The sequence below is a fragment of the Sebastes fasciatus genome, chromosome 23 (assembly GCF_043250625.1).
Source record: "Sebastes fasciatus isolate fSebFas1 chromosome 23, fSebFas1.pri, whole genome shotgun sequence".
Classification (NCBI taxonomy): Eukaryota; Metazoa; Chordata; class Actinopteri; order Perciformes; family Sebastidae; genus Sebastes; species Sebastes fasciatus.
In genome coordinates, this window is record NC_133817.1 from 1244318 (window position 1) to 1262072 (window position 17755).

General features: G+C 43.4%; 1 protein-coding gene across 1 annotated transcript; it reads left to right on the forward strand.

Annotated features, from left to right (window-relative positions):
* The first annotated feature begins 3091 nt into the window (after window positions 1–3091).
* On the forward strand, window positions 3092–16958 carry strap (serine/threonine kinase receptor associated protein). The gene is made up of 9 exons (XM_074625624.1): window positions 3092–3381; window positions 9812–9947; window positions 11626–11707; window positions 11865–11937; window positions 12117–12216; window positions 12416–12553; window positions 13572–13708; window positions 13821–13970; window positions 16171–16958. Exons 1-9 carry the CDS (start codon window positions 3270–3272, stop codon window positions 16230–16232), a joined length of 990 nt encoding a protein of 329 aa, XP_074481725.1. The 5' UTR covers window positions 3092–3269; the 3' UTR covers window positions 16233–16958.
* The last annotated feature ends 797 nt before the right edge of the window (window positions 16959–17755 follow it).

A 17755-nucleotide genomic window follows, 5' to 3' on the forward strand; every position in this document is an offset into this window, starting at 1 on the left:
CCTCCTCCTCCTCTTCTCCTCCTCCTCCTCCTCTTCCTCTCTTCTCTCCTCCTCTTCCTCCTCCTCCTCTTCCTCTCTTCCTCCTCCTCCCTCCTCCTCCCTCCCTATCCTCATCCTCTTCCTCTCCTCCTCCCTCCTCCTCTTCCTCTCCTCCTCTCCTCCTCCCTCTACTCCTCCTCCCGTCCTCCTCTTCCTCTCCTCTTCTCCTCCCTCCCTCTTTCTCTCCCTCCTCTCCTCCTCCCTCCCTCTCCTCATCCTCTTCCTCTCCTCCTCCTCCTCCTCTTCCTCTCCTCCTCTCCTCCTCCCTCTAACTCTCCTCCCGTCCTCCTCTTCCTCTCCTCTTCTCCTCCCTCCCTCTTTCTCTCCTCCTCTCCTCCTCCCTCCCTCTCCTCATCCTCTTTCTCTCTCCTCTCTCCCCTCCTCCTCCTCCTCCTCCTCCTCCTCTCCTCCTCCCTCCCTCTCCTCCTCTCCTTCCTCCTCCTCCTCCTCCTCCTCCTCCTCCTCCTCCTCTCCCTCCTCCTCCTCCCTCCTCCTCTCCTCCTCTTCCTCCTCCTCCTCCTCTCCCTTCCTCCTCCCTCCTCCTTCCTCTTCCTCTCTCCTCCTCTCCTCCTCCTCCTTCCTCTTCCTCTCCTCTTCCTCCCTCCTCCTCTTCCTCATCCTCCTCCTCCTCCTCCTCCTCCTCCTCGTCCTCTCCTCCCTCCCTCCTCCTCCTCTTTCTCGCTCCTCCTCCTCCTCCTCCTCCTCCTCCTCCTCCTTCTCGCTCCTCCTCCTCCTCTTCTTCCTCCTCCTCTCTTCCTCTCCTCCTCTCCTCCTCCTCCTCTTCTTCCTCCTCCTCCTCTCTGTCTGGCTGTTTTTCTGCTTATTCACTGGCACCAGGACGCCATCTCTTATATCAATTATCAATAAACATCATGCTCATATATATATATATATATTATATATATATATATATATAATATATATATATATATATATATACTAAACAGAGCAAAAAGTGTTTATTCTTAATAATGTAATATTTTATTATTTTATTATTATATAGCACATGATAATGATCTTATATCAATTATTGATAAACATCATGTTCATTATATATGTTATACTATACAGTATATATATACATATATATATATATATATATATATATATATATTAGTTAGTGGTCCAATTATTAAACAGAGCAAAAAGTGTTTATTCTTAATAATGTAATATTTTAATATTATTATTATTGTTATACTATATACTATAATGATCAGTCTCCAAACCCAATCAGAGCTTTATGAGCTTTTAAAAATACGTATTGTATTTTTAAATTTATAACTATATATTGTTATACTATATATATATAAAAGAATGAGCATGATGTGTATCGATAATTGATATATGATCATTATCATGTGCTCCTATAATTAAACATTTTTTAATATTATTTCTAGGACATTGGGGCTATTGAGTGCACGCGAGTACATTTATTTTAGTATAACAAGTTATTAAAATAATATAGTATAGGCTACTTTAAACTTTTATATTGAAAATATGTACTTGTACTTTATATTTATAAATCATATTGTCACTTTATACTTTTGCCAAAATGTAGGGTACAATATGAAAAACCTTGTCTAGGTAGGATAAATAGAAAGGTATGAAGATAAAGAAGAGCATTGATTTATCAGAGTGTGAAGGTATTGATCTCCTGCAGGGGGCAGCAGCACGCCGGAAGTGAGTTTATCCCGCTACCGACATTAAACACACGAAGAAGTCGTTGGCCAGCCTTCAAAGTAAAAGTACAAACAAATTTAAAAATAATAATATATTTTTTAATTGGTTTATAATGCATTACATTTTCACAGTTAAAGCTTAGATTAATATTAAACGCCAAAAATAGTCCTAAAATATATTAGAATACAATACTGTGTAAAATGGGTAGATCATGAAAAACACTATAAACACTTTTCATCACTAGTTGACTAATATAATATAATAATGATAATAATGATAATAATATGAAGAATAGAAGACTTACTTAGACTACTTATTTGCTCTGTAATTTATATGCCTTGCAATGTTCTTCCAATTAAAAAATATATAAAATAATAATAATAATAATAAATAACAACAAACAAGACATTATGAAATGAATGGTACTACTACAGACAAAATATAAATATGTGAGTTATTTGTACATTCAGAACAAATATACAACCAAATGCATAGTCTCTGGCATGTGTTACTGATGAATATATGGGCAGATAAAGACTGATAAAAAAAAATAAGAATTATAAAACAGTCACTGTGAAATTAAAACAATCTTTTGAAATTTAACATTTTTAAATTAAAAAAAAAGCTGGAACAGGATTAAAGGGACTGTTAGTTAGAATCCTAAATGTGTTGTTAACAGCTTCACCTGTGTCCGTTAAGTCAACTAAAGTCAGCGTCCTGTTGCTGGCGCTTGTGCTCGCTCTGCATAGACATGAAGGAGCATCGCTCAACACAGTGAGGAGACACACGTCAGCTAAAAGCACAATATCACTCTATATTTCAGCTGCTTGGCAGTAATGTTAGCTGACCAGACCAAGGTCTCTCCATGAATCAATGCTGATCCTAGTGTTGGCTTTTCCCGCCTCAGCCTCCCGACCGCGGCCGGAGGGAACGGGGGAGACGATAACGTTTCTCTCTGCAGAGCCCCGTCACTTCACAAGACACGGGAAACCTCTGTTGGTCTGGAGGAGCTGCAGCAGTTATTTCTGCACAAACGTCCACTGAACATTCACTAGATATTCTCAGAGCTAAACTAACTCTTCTGCAGTGTGGAGTGAGCAGCATGCACGTGAGAGGTGGAGAGAGAGAGAGAGAAGGAGCGCGGTGTGTGAGTGTGTCCCGACCCGGTACATTTATACTCTTAAAAAGTTACAAACAGTCCCTTTAATAAATAAAAATAAGAATTTGCAAACATCAAACCGGCCAAATCAAACCTGATGGCCCACTTTGGCCAGCCCTGTATTAGATAAACAAATACACAGGCGACGCTTTTATTGTGAAAATATCTCCCCGGAAGTACTCCCTCTTGTTGTGGCCGGTGGAACATCCGGGTATTTCCTCTGTGACTCTGACGTCGCGTTGCACGCTGCTAGTTAGTTGCAATGTTGTAGCTATTAGCACGACTAGCCTCATTTCCTCTCTGCAGGCTTCACCTCCTCATTCACCTCCTCTACTCTCTCCTCACTCCTTCACCAGCTCATCAGTTCACCGGCAGACCTCCGTCCATCACCATGGCGATGAGACAGACTCCTCTCACCTGCTCAGGTCACACCCGGCCTGTAGTGGACCTGGCCTTCTCTGGGATCACTCCCTACGGATACTTCCTCATCAGCGCCTGCAAGGGTGAGACACTTAACCCTTTACTATAGGGGTGAGACACTTAACCCTTTACTATAGGGTGAGACACTTAACCCTTTACTATAGGGTGAGACACTTAACCCTTTACTATAGGGTGAGACACTTAACCCTTTACTATAGGGAGGGGTGAGACACTTAACCCTTTACTATAGGGGTGAGACACTTAACCCTTTACTATAGGGAGGGGTGAGACACTTAACCCTTTACTACAGAGTGAGACACTTAACCCTTTACTATAGAGTGAGACACTTAACCCTTTACTATAGAGTGAGACACTTAACCCTTTACTATAGAGTGAGACACTTAACCCTTTACTATAGAGTGAGACACTTAACCCTTTACTATAGAGTGAGACACTTAACCCTTTACTATAGGGGTGAGACACTTAACCCTTTACTATAGGGGTGAGACACTTAACCCTTTACTATAGGGGTGAGACACTTAACCCTTTACTATAGGGAGGGGTGAGACACTTAACCCTTTACTACAGAGTGAGACACTTAACCCTTTACTATAGAGTGAGACACTTAACCCTTTACTATAGGGGTGAGACACTTAACCCTTTACTATAGAGTGAGACACTTAACCCTTTACTATAGGGTGAGACACTTAACCCTTTACTACAGAGTGAGACACTTAACCCTTTACTATAGGGTGAGACACTTAACCCTTTACTATAGGGAGGGGTGAGACACTTAACCCTTTACTATAGGGGTGAGACACTTAACCCTTTACTATAGGGAGGGGTGAGACACTTAACCCTTTACTACAGAGTGAGACACTTAACCCTTTACTATAGAGTGAGACACTTAACCCTTTACTATAGGGGTGAGACACTTAACCCTTTACTATAGAGTGAGACACTTAACCCTTTACTATAGGGGTGAGACACTTAACCCTTTACTATAGAGTGAGACACTTAACCCTTTACTATAGAGTGAGACACTTAACCCTTTACTATAGGGGTGAGACACTTAACCCTTTACTATAGGGTGAGACACTTAACCCTTTACTATAGGGTGAGACACTTAACCCTTTACTATAGGGAGGGGTGAGACACTTAACCCTTTACTATAGGGGTGAGACACTTAACCCTTTACTATAGGGAGGGGTGAGACACTTAACCCTTTACTACAGAGTGAGACACTTAACCCTTTACTATAGAGTGAGACACTTAACCCTTTACTATAGGGGTGAGACACTTAACCCTTTACTATAGAGTGAGACACTTAACCCTTTACTATAGAGTGAGACACTTAACCCTTTACTATAGGGGTGAGACACTTAACCCTTTACTATAGGGGTGAGACACTTAACCCTTTACTATAGGGAGGGGTGAGACACTTAACCCTTTACTACAGAGTGAGACACTTAACCCTTTACTATAGAGTGAGACACTTAACCCTTTACTATAGGGGTGAGACACTTAACCCTTTACTATAGAGTGAGACACTTAACCCTTTACTATAGGGTGAGACACTTAACCCTTTACTACAGAGTGAGACACTTAACCCTTTACTATAGAGTGAGACACTTAACCCTTTACTATAGGGGTGAGACACTTAACCCTTTACTATAGGGTGAGACACTTAACCCTTTACTATAGGGTGAGACACTTAACCCTTTACTACAGAGTGAGACACTTAACCCTTTACTATAGAGTGAGACACTTAACCCTTTACTATAGGGGTGAGACACTTAACCCTTTACTATAGGGGTGAGACACTTAACCCTTTACTATAGGGAGGGGTGAGACACTTAACCCTTTACTATAGAGTGAGACACTTAACCCTTTACTATAGGGTGAGACACTTAACCCTTTACTACAGGGTGAGACACTTAACCCTTTACTATAGAGTGAGACACTTAACCCTTTACTATAGGGTGAGACACTTAACCCTTTACTACAGGGAGGGGTGAGACACTTAACCCTTTACTATAGAGTGAGACACTTAACCCTTTACTATAGGGGTGAGACACTTAACCCTTTACTATAGGGAGGGGTGAGACACTTAACCCTTTACTATAGGGTGAGACACTTAACCCTTTACTATAGGGGTGAGACACTTAACCCTTTACTATAGAGTGAGACACTTAACCCTTTACTATAGGGAGGGGTGAGACACTTAACCCTTTACTATAGAGTGAGACACTTAACCCTTTACTATAGGGTGAGACACTTAACCCTTTACTACAGGGTGAGACACTTAACCCTTTACTATAGAGTGAGACACTTAACCCTTTACTATAGAGTGAGACACTTAACCCTTTACTACAGGGTGAGACACTTAACCCTTTACTATAGGGTGAGACACTTAACCCTTTACTATAGGGTGAGACACTTAACCCTTTACTATAGGGTGAGACACTTAACCCTTTACTATAGAGTGAGACACTTAACCCTTTACTATAGAGTGAGACACTTAACCCTTTACTATAGGGTGAGACACTTAACCCTTTACTATAGGGTGAGACACTTAACCCTTTACTATAGGGTGAGACACTTAACCCTTTACTATAGGGGTGAGACACTTAACCCTTTACTATAGGGAGGGGTGAGACACTTAACCCTTTACTATAGGGGTGAGACACTTAACCCTTTACTACAGGGTGAGACACTTAACCCTTTACTATAGGGGTGAGACACTTAACCCTTTACTATAGGGGTGAGACACTTAACCCTTTACTACAGGGAGGGGTGAGACACTTAACCCTTTACTATAGGGTGAGACACTTTACCCTTTACTATAGGGGTGAGACACTTAACCCTTTACTATAGAGTGAGACACTTAACCCTTTACTATAGGGAGGGGTGAGACACTTAACCCTTTACTATAGGGTGAGACACTTAACCCTTTACTACAGGGAGGGGTGAGACACTTAACCCTTTACTACAGGGAGGGGTGAGACACTTAACCCTTTACTATAGGGTGAGACACTTTACCCTTTACTATAGGGGTGAGACACTTAACCCTTTACTATAGAGTGAGACACTTAACCCTTTACTATAGGGAGGGGTGAGACACTTAACCCTTTACTATAGGGGTGAGACACTTAACCCTTTACTATAGAGTGAGACACTTAACCCTTTACTATAGAGTGAGACACTTAACCCTTTACTATAGGGAGGGGTGAGACACTTAACCCTTTACTATAGGGGTGAGACACTTTACCCTTTACTATAGGGTGAGACACTTAACCCTTTACTATAGGGGTGAGACACTTAACCCTTTACTATAGGGTGAGACACTTAACCCTTTACTACAGGGAGGGGTGAGACACTTAACCCTTTACTATAGGGTGAGACACTTAACCCTTTACTATAGGGGTGAGACACTTAACCCTTTACTATAGGGTGAGACACTTAACCCTTTACTATAGGGGTGAGACACTTTACCCTTTACTATAGGGTGAGACACTTTACCCTTTACTACAGGGAGGGGTGAGACACTTAACCCTTTACTATAGGGTGAGACACTTAACCCTTTACTATAGGGGTGAGACACTTAACCCTTTACTATAGGGTGAGACACTTAACCCTTTACTATAGGGGTGAGACACTTTACCCTTTACTATAGGGGTGAGACACTTTACCCTTTACTATAGGGTGAGACACTTTACCCTTTACTATAGGGTGAGACACTTAACCCTTTACTACAGGGAGGGGTGAGACACTTAACCCTTTACTATAGGGTGAGACACTTAACCCTTTACTATAGGGGTGAGACACTTTACCCTTTACTATAGGGGTGAGACACTTTACCCTTTACTATAGGGTGAGACACTTTACCCTTTACTATAGGGTGAGACACTTAACCCTTTACTATAGGGGTGAGACACTTAACCCTTTACTATAGGGTGAGACACTTAACCCTTTACTACAGGGAGGGGTGAGACACTTAACCCTTTACTATAGGGGTGAGACACTTAACCCTTTACTATAGAGTGAGACACTTAACCCTTTACTATAGGGTGAGACACTTTACCCTTTACTATAGAGTGAGACACTTAACCCTTTACTATAGAGTGAGACACTTAACCCTTTACTATAGGGTGAGACACTTTACCCTTTACTATAGGGTGAGACACTTTACCCTTTACTATAGGGTGAGACACTTAACCCTTTACTATAGGGGTGAGACACTTAACCCTTTACTACAGGGGTGAGACACTTAACCCTTTACTATAGGGTGAGACACTTAACCCTTTACTATAGGGGTGAGACAGTTAGTGAGACACCTGAGCCTTCGGTAGTGAGACAGTTAAACCTGCAGAAGTGAAACAAGTAGTGAGACACCTGAACCTTCGGTAGTGAGACAGTTAAACCTGCAGTAGTGAGACACCTGAACCTTCAGTAGTGAGACACCTGAACCTTCAGTAGTGAGACAGTTAAACCTGCAGTAGTGAGACACCTGAACCTTCAGTAGTGAGACAATTAGTGAGACAGTTAAACCTTCATTTGTGAGACAGTTAAACCTTCAGTAGTGAGACAGTTAAACCTTCAGTGGTGAGACACCTGAACCTTCAGTAGTGAGACAGTTAAACCTTCAGTGGTAAGACACCTGAACCTTCAGTAGTGAGACAGTTAAACCTTCAGTGGTAAGACACCTAAACCTTCAGTAGTGAGACAGTTAAACCTTCAGTTGTGAGACAGTTAAACCTGCAGTAGTGAGACACCTGAACCCTCAGTAGTGAGACACCTGAACCTTCAGTAGTGAGACACCTGAACCTTCAGTAGTGAGACACCTGAACCTTCAGTAGTGAGACACCTGAACCTTCAGTAGTGAGACACCTGAACCTTCAGTAGTGAGACAGTTAAACCTACAGTAGTGAGACACCTGAACCTTCAGTAGTGAGACAGTTAAACCTGCAGTAGTGAGACACCTGAACCTTCAGTAGTGAGACAGTTAAACCTTCAGTGGTAAGACACCTGAACCTTCAGTAGTGAGACAGTTAAACCTTCAGTGGTAAGACACCTGAACCTTCAGTAGTGAGACAGTTAAACCTTCAGTGGTAAGACACCTGAACCTTCAGTAGTGAGACAGTTAAACCTTCAGTTGTGAGACAGTTAAACCTACAGTTGTGAGACAGTTAAACCTTCAGTAGTGAGACAGTTAAACCTTCAGTGGTGAGACACCTGAACCTTCAGTAGTGAGACAGTTAAAACTTCAGTGGTAAGACACCTGAACCTTCAGTAGTGAGACAGTTAAACCTTCAGTGGTAAGACACCTGAACCTTCAGTAGTGAGACAGTTAAACCTTCAGTTGTGAGACAGTTAAACCTACAGTAGTGAGACACCTGAACCCTCAGTAGTGAGACACCTGAACCGTCAGTAGTGAGACAGTTTAACCTGCAGCAGTGAGACAGTTAAACCTTCAGTGGTGAGACACCTGAACCTTCAGTAGTGAGACAGTTAAACCTACAGTAGTGAGACACCTGAACCTTCAGTAGTGAGACAGTTAAACCTGCAGTAGTGAGACACCTGAACCTTCAGTAGTGAGACACCTGAACCTTCAGTAGTGAGACAGTTTAACCTGCAGCAGTGAGACAGTTAAACCTTCAGTATTGAGACACCTGAACCTTCAGTAGTGAGACAGTTAAACCTGCAGTAGTGAGACACCTGAACCTTCAGTAGTGAGACAGTTTAACCTGCAGCAGTGAGACAGTTAAACCTTCAGTGGTGAGACACCTGAACCTTCAGTAGTGAGACAGTTAAACCTTCAGTAGTGAGACAGTTAAACCTGCAGTAGTGAGACACCTGAACCTTCAGTAGTGAGACAGTTAAACCTTCAGTAGTGAGACACCTGAACCTTCAGTAGTGAGACAGTTAAACCTTCAGTAGTGAGACACCTGAACCTTCAGTAGTGAGACAGTTAAACCTTCAGTAGTGAGACACCCGAACCTTCAGTAGTGAGACAGTTAAACGTGCAGTAGTGAGACACCTGAACCTTCAGTAGTGAGACAGTTAAACTTGCAGTAGTGAGACACCTGAACCTTCAGTAGTGAGACAGTTAAACGTGCAGTAGTGAGACACCTGAACCTTCAGTAGTGAGACAGTTAAACGTGCAGTAGTGAGACACCTGAACCTTCAGTAGTGAGACAGTTAAACTTGCAGTAGTGAGACACCTGAACCTGCAGCAGACCTCAGATCAGCTCTTACTGCTTGTTTTCGTCCGGTCTGTGAAATCTTGCAGATGCTGTTAAGAGCACCGGAGGACACAGAGACACATGATTGTTTTCAGGTTACCTGTCTCATGCTCTACTGTCCCGATATAGTGACCGTTTTATAAAAAATAACTTTTTGTAAATCATATTTGCTCCAATCTGTTGTACCTCAGCTTCAGTAGACACCTGTCGGCTGCTGTCTCTACAGGTGTTGTCCATAATTAACCTTTGTGTCCTCCCTTTTTGTCAGATGGCAAGCCCATGTTGCGCCAGGGAGACACAGGGGACTGGATAGGAACGTTTCTGGGTCACAAAGGCGCTGTCTGGGGAGCCACTCTGAACACGGACGCCACCAAGGCAGCCACCGCCGCAGCCGACTTCACAGCGTGAGTGGAAAGTCCGTAGAGACTCCTGCCTAGCTGTGTGCCTTGAGGCAAGATGTCTAAAATAATCCAGTCATCTACGATACCTCTCTCTGTCTCTCTGTCTCTCTGTCTGTCTCTGACTACCTTCGGGTAGACTGCAGCACATATGAAAGTATTATAAGAGGGAATATGTGTCATGAAGCTGGATTAGTGGGTTCAGCCAGCTATCTTTAGGGTTTACTCAGGTTAGACAGCATCACAAAGCTGGTTCACTTTTAACTGGGGGTATATCACCATGGTAACCTGGATGAGATTAACATCTCTTCTAGTGACCAACCGGCTCCTTGGAGTGATCTTTCATACTGACCTGGATAAAGAGTTTACGATACAGTGAAAGTAATAAAGAGAGATTTTTATAGATCAGTAGAATAATCACTTTGCCTGCCATGATAATCATGTCAGAGATGGAAGAACTGTTTTCACTGTACATGCATATTAATTGCACCCAATTTCTTTTATTCCTGTTCATATTTATTGCTTTTCTATAGGCAGGCATACAACTGTGTGTCAATTATAAATAATACAACCGCCTTCCTTTAGGTAGTGTTAATCATGAGAGGACTAAACTCATGCATGCACCGCGTACCGGTTCTTCTGAGCCCCAGACAGCCTCGGGCCAATATAACCCCTGAGTTTACCAAAGCAATCATGATTCATTGTAAAATACTGGATATAACTCAACACTCTGTGTAGCCTATACCTCAATGACAGCTGTTGACAGATGTTTTAGGCTAAAGGATTGTATCGGATTAGACCTTTTATTTCCCTCAGATATCCGATCCAGTGATTTTGGCCAGTATCGGACCTGGGGATGCACCGATACCACTTTTATTCAGACCGAGTACAAGTACTTACATTTGGGTACTCGCCGATACCGAGTACCGATACGAGTACTTCTCTGTGCCAAAAGACTCTCGTTAACAGCCAGCTGGAGGGTGTGAGCGACACACGGCAGGCTGGGGAGTCACGCATTTGAGGCGGTGCGCCGCCACCGGCTCTAGGTCGACTTTGAAAGGCTCGGGGTGAAGGTGGCTCGCGGCCGCAGCTTTACAGCGCTCCCCGCCGCATAATGACGGGGCTCCCTGCTCCCGGTGCGACTGTCGACCAGGGCGGACTGTCCTCAATGCTGCGGCCCACGTAAAAGGCGCCAGGGGTCTAGCAGCGATGTCTGCAACCCACCCGACCCGTCTTGAAACATGGACAAAGGAGTCTAACGCACACGCGAGTCAGAGGGTGCAAGCAAAACCCCGTGGAGCAATGAAAGTGAGGGCCGGTGCACGCTCACTGAGGCGGGATCCCGGCCCAGCGGGGTCGGGCGAACCACCGGCCTGTCTCGCCCGCTCCATCGGGGAGGTGGAGCGTGAGGATCGAAAGATGGTGACGAGAGGTGAACGTCACGTTGCTGTAAAGTGGTGTCGGTGCCGTTGTATCGGAGCCGTTTTGCGAGTACGAGTATATGAGCATAGTATCGGACGGGTATCGGTGCATCACTAGTATTTTCTTGTAAAAATAACCTCCTACTTTGTATCTGTATCTTCTTCATTTGCTTTTTTAAATCACTGAACAAACCCTGCTTTCAAACACACTATATGTGAAGATAAATATTAATGCATAAAAAGATGTACTCTGTGCTTTTCAGAAAGGTGTGGGATGCGGTGAGCGGAGACGAGGTCCTCACGCTGGCACACAAACACATCGTCAAGACTGTCAACTTTACTCAGGTCGGTGTAGTGTCTGGATATGGATGAGCTATTCAAACGACTGGTTTATGAATCTGATTGTTTCTGTACATATCCTGTCTGCATTTATGTGGATGCGCTGATTTCATTGGGATAAAACTGCTATTGTGTCTCAATATACTTCTGCCTCTCCTCTCAGGACAGCACCTGTCTGCTGACTGGAGGAAACGACAAGCTGCTGCGCATCTACGATCTCAGCAATCCTGAAGCTGGTAAGTCAGATACACATACATGGAGGATCTGATTTATTTGGTAGAGCTTAAAACTTGTCTCCCTTTTTGGCTTTCTTCATCATCTGCAAAAGAAGAATAAGTGATCCCTTCAAGCCCTGGCATTTGTGTTTCTTTTCTTGTCCTCTAATGTCGTTGCATTTTTTTGTTGTGTCCTTTAGCACCTCAGGAGATCGCAGGTCACACCTCAGCCATAAGAAAAGCCTTGTGGTGTAACAACGACAAGCAGATCCTCTCCGCTGCCGAAGACAAAACCATACGGTCAGTGAAGTGGCTTCTCGTGATTTACCTTTGTGTGTCAATGCCCACACTTCAACTCAGCATCCTGACTGTGACTCTGCTCTGTGCCGCCGCAGAGACAGTCAACTGTCTTAACAAGTCACGTCTCCCAACAGTGAACACACCAGAGACCTTTTGGATGTTCTAGCCTCTATATGTGTGTGTGTGTGTGTGTGTCCAGGTTGTGGGACAGGAGCTCCATGGAGGAGGTGAACACGCTGAAGTTCGACACGTCGGTGAGCAGCATGGAGTATGTGGTTGACGGAGAGATTCTTGTGATCACATATGGAAAGACAATCGCTTTCTACAACGCTCTGAGGTACGCTGTGCTCTCACCACGCACATCCTGGATAATTAACATGTCCACACTAATTAACCCTTCACACCAATAACCAGGGTGGGACCGGGGTTGTCTGACTCATGTTCAACCCTTCTTTTGTCAATTCAAACCAAGCAGTTGTGCCCCCATTTGCAACCAATGACATCATTTGTCCCGCCCCGCTCGTTAGCGACCCTGGTGGTGTGTCATTCACTTTGAAATCTGCCCTTGGCCGACTCACCTCTCGACCTGGGTCGCAAAGCCGAGTCGGTGAATACGGGTTAACCCTTTCAAACAAAATCATCGCTGTTTCAACCCTCGGTGTGAAGGGGTATAATGGGAATACAATGAAGATGTGATGTGTCGGTTGGGATTCTGTTTCCATATCAGAACAGTTAGCTCTGTTCTCTTTTGCTTCTTCAGTCAACCGTTGCAGCCAAGTAATGTGAGTTGAGCCGAGAGGGGCATTACACAAGTCATTTCTGGGCTGCTGCATTGAGACATTTGTTCATATCACTATTTTATACTCTTGCACTTACTACAAAAAGAAAGTGACTACACTTGTTCTCCATAACCAGCGATGTGGAAACAAACAGTACTGCTACATGGAAACAAATAGATTCCCATATGAATCACGATTCTTCCAGAATATTTACAAAACAAAATAGGCGTGAGCGTCTGGACGGTGCACAGCGTGCACACGCACGTTATTTTGTTCATCTGATTCAATAACTTAATTAGCTTTGGAAGACGGGGTTAAGTGTTAAGTGAATACCATCCAACCAACACACAAACATGACATGAAACGGTCACTATATCGTGACAGTAGTACATGAAACAGGTAACCTGGAAATAATCATGTGCCTCTGTGTCCTCCTGTGTCCTCCTGTGTCCTCCTGTGTCCTCCTGTGTCCTCCTGTGTCCTCCGGTGTCCTCCTGTGTCCTCCGGTATCCTCCTGTGTCCTCCACAGTGACATGAAGTTAGTACAACATTGAAATGATTTTTAATTTGTTCCAGCCTGGACCTGATCAAGACGGTGGAGGCCCCGGCTACCATCAACTCAGCCTCCCTCCACCCGGAGAAAGACTTCTTTGTTGCCGGTGGCGAGGACTTCAAGCTCTACAAATTTGACTACGGCACCAAGGAAGAGCTGGGTGAGCAGCTTTTTCTCTACATCACATTTTCTCTGGATCATTTTAGAGACGTTTTACTCCTGTTAGACGGTCAGCTAATGTAATTCATCCTGTCTGTCCCTCCTGTCTGCAGAGTCCTATAAGGGTCACTTTGGTCCGGTGCACTGTGTTCGCTTCAGTCCGGACGGTGAGCTGTACGCCAGCGGCTCTGAGGACGGCACGCTCCGGCTGTGGCAGACGGCTGTGGGGAAAACCTACGGCCTGTGGAAGTGTGTCCTTCCTGGTAACACGCCGACTTTGAGCTCTCATTTATGTAGTCAGAGTCTAGAAGAAAATGCTATGTGACATCGAGCGCAATTTATTTATTTGTTTTTCTTCTTTTCAGCAAACGGCAACCAACAATGTTAAATAGTGAAGTCAGTGTGAAAGTGTGTAAATGCAGATCCTCCAATTCAAAAAGCACAAGAAGTTAGAATCTCAACGTCTCCTCATGTCTTCATGGTGGTCTTTTGTTTTATATTGTTTCATAAATAATTAAAGTTGTACTCTAAAGGGTTAGTATTGCACTTCACTTGAGGAACTTGCCAGAGACAGAGTTTAAAAAAGACCGGCCCAAATCAAAGCGGCAGAGAAACCCTGAGTTGCTGGATCCTATTTTTTTTTTTCATTATTTCCCATAATGCAACTCTTGACTGTCTTTCAGTGAGAACCTCCCTGCTTGCTAAACACCCGTTCCTTTCAAACTCCACACCTCCAGCTTTCTGTTATACACCGATCAGCCATAACATTATGACAGCACGGTCACCCTGACCGGTCTACGCAGCAAACTGCTCCTCACTGTGTGTTCTGACACCTTTCTATCAGAACCAGCATTAACTAGTTCAGCAGTTTGAGCTCCAGTAGCTCTTCTATTGGATCAGACAACACGGGCCAGCCTTCGCTCCTCACGTGCATCAATGAGCCTCGGGTCTGACCCTGTCGCCGGTTCACCGGTTCTCCTTCCTTGGACCACTTTTGGTAGGTCCTGACCACTGCAGACCGGGAACATCCCACAAGAGCTGCAGTTCTGGAGATGCTCTGACCCGGTCGTCTAGCCAGCACTCTCTGGCCCTCGTCAAAGTCCCTCACATCCTTACGCTGGCCCTCCTTACACTGGCCCATTTCTTCTGCTTCCAACACAAAGTTCAAAATGTTCACTTGCTGTCTAATATACCCCCCCCACTGCCAGGTGCCATGGTAACCAGATAATCCATGTTTTCACTTCACCTGGCAGTGGTCTGAATGTTATGGCTGATCGGTGTATGTTTTGTATTCTCCAAGCCCAAGCTGAGATAACTGATGACATCACTATGAGGTCATCAGGGGTTTTTTCGGGGGTGGGTGTTTCCAGACATTAAAACGTTTCCCCAGAGCCACAGAAGACATTATGCAACTGCTTTCACAGGCTGAGTAGATTAAAGTTATTTGTGTGTCAAATCAGTGAAGTGCCCCATTTTTTTAAAGCCAAGGTTATTATTTGTGAGAGGGGCCTCATGTCTGACGTTTGTGTGTACGACCACAACTGTGTGCAAGTGGAACATGTACGTCACAGACACCCATGTGTTGCTGTATGTACATCTGCTTAAATGACATGTTTTTTTGCATTTAAATATGCAGAAAATGTGATTTAAAAAAAGCTAATTTTATAAAACGGTCGCTGTATCGTGACAGTAAAACATGAAACAGGTAACCTGAAAAAAATCATGTTCCTCCGGTGCTCCTAACGGCACCTGCAAGATATCACAGACCGGAGGAAAACAAGCAGTAAGAGCTGATCTGAGGTCTGCTGTCCAGCTGCCGTCTTTGAGAGCCGGCTGTCAATCACTTTGAACTCTGACCAAACGGTCAAACTAGGCAGCGCTGATCAAACATGAATCAATATTCTGTTACTGTAATGTCTCTGTCTCTCCTCACATGTTGTCAGAATCATCCTGTAGTGCACAGTTTAGATGTAAAATGAGAACGTTTGTGATGCAGCCGCCATTGTGAAATCTGTTGAAGGAATGCCAAGTTCCGGTCACGTGACCGGAGCACAGCCAATAGGAACGCTCTCTCTCTCTGAAATGACCTGTGATTGGTCAAAGTCTCCCGTCACGGGCTAGATGTTCTAAAGCCTGAAAACAGAGCCATGAGGAGCAGAAGTCTCTCAGAACACTTGAATTACAATATGCTGAAAGGTTATTATGGGATTTTTGCCCAATGATGACAAATATATACTGACTACTGCAGCTTTAAACTTGTTGGTTGTCGTCTGCTCAGAAACCTCTGACTGAAAAATGGAGACTGTGATTGAATCCCGTCATTAGCAGCTATTTCAGGCTGCTTCTCTTGTTTCCTACACCAGTAGTTGTTTTTGTGTGCGAGCAATATCGTAGCATATCCAAATACCGGTATGATTTCTTTCTCATTCTTCCTCTTTTGTGTTGTCTCGTCTTCCTCCTCAGAGGACCTGGGGGCAGAGAACTCTGAGCAGCTGTACACTCCGATCCCTGAGATCAAAGCATGAAGAGATAAGCGGTGCTGTTTGGAAATAGGACGAGAAGAGACGAACGGAGGGGTGTTCCAGCGTTCTATCTGGCCCCAGCAAGGAGCAGAGTCCAGAGCATCTCTATCCATCAGGAACCTGATGTGGATATTATGACTGCCCAGTCTGTCATAGACTAACCCATCACACACACACATGCACACACACACACACACACACACACACACACACACACACACACACACACACACACACACACACACACACACACACTCTGATTTAATGCAGTCATAAGGACAGTTTGGGCTGCAGAGTAAAGCAGTAGAGCTGTGAGTGTCTGCTCTACGCTGCCTGCTTTCTCTCTGATGAGCCCAGTTCTGTCTGTCTCCTTAAACTTATTTTAACTTCCCTATAAAGAAAATGCTAAGATCGGTTTTTGGTTGCAAAATTAATTTAATGAACTGGACCAAGGCTTTTTGTTTTCAGTTCGTAGTTACAAGAATACTATAGGTAGTTGCACAGTTTGTGCTAAAGTAAGGCGCTTTCATTTCTTCAGAAACATTACTGCTGCTTTTGTACTGGTTGAGTTTAAAGTACGTAAGTTAAGTGTCCAAATAAATGAAAATATTGTTTTGTGACAAAGATGTCGCTGGGTTTTTTTCAGTTTTGGTTTCTGTCTTCATTTTGTGTCCAGTGATGAAATAAACAAATGCATTGCTGTTGTTTGGAAGTAATGCACAAAGAGCAGACTGGCTGTGGTGTTTTTAATTATTTTATTTTTAATGTAGTCGGGGGTATATAGCGCTCCATCCTTCCGTCCTTCCATCCATCCACATGTCACACTTTCGTTTCCGGAGCAGAACTCGGAAACTATTTAACTTAGGAACTTCACATGTGATTTTTCCAAAAGGGCAAAACCTCTAGCCCTACTTTAGTAGGGGTCAAGCAGTGAGCGGGGGTATGTGAGCCATGCCTTGTTTCACCTTTGCCAAATGGGAATGAATAGGGTCAAGTGGTTATTTGATGTACAAATACACTTGTTTCACCCTAAGCAATAACTAACATCGGAAAAAGAAAACTAAATTTAAAGTGATAGTGCCATAATAAATATATTGTCTTTTGGGGTTTTAAAGGTCCCATATTGTAAAAGGTGAGATTTTCATGTCTTTTATATTATAAAGCAGGTTTAAGTGCTTTATAAATACTGTTAAAGGCTCCTTGTAGTAGCAGCTGACCAATGATTAATTAATTATTAATAATTAATTAATAATAATAATTATTATTAAATTATAAAAAAAATTCGCTGTCCAGGAAAATGTCTGAAAAAAAGTCTGAAAAATGTCTTTAAAAAAGGACAAATTGTCCAGAACATTTCCGAAAAAGTCAGAAAAATGTCCTAAAAAAATGATAAATTTTAGGAAAAAAGTCAGAAAAATGTCCAAAAAAGTTTTTAGAAAAATGACTGAAAATTATCCAAAACATGTCAGAAAAAAAGTTTTTTAAAAAATCTGTCCAAAAAAATTACAAATTGTCCAAAACATTTC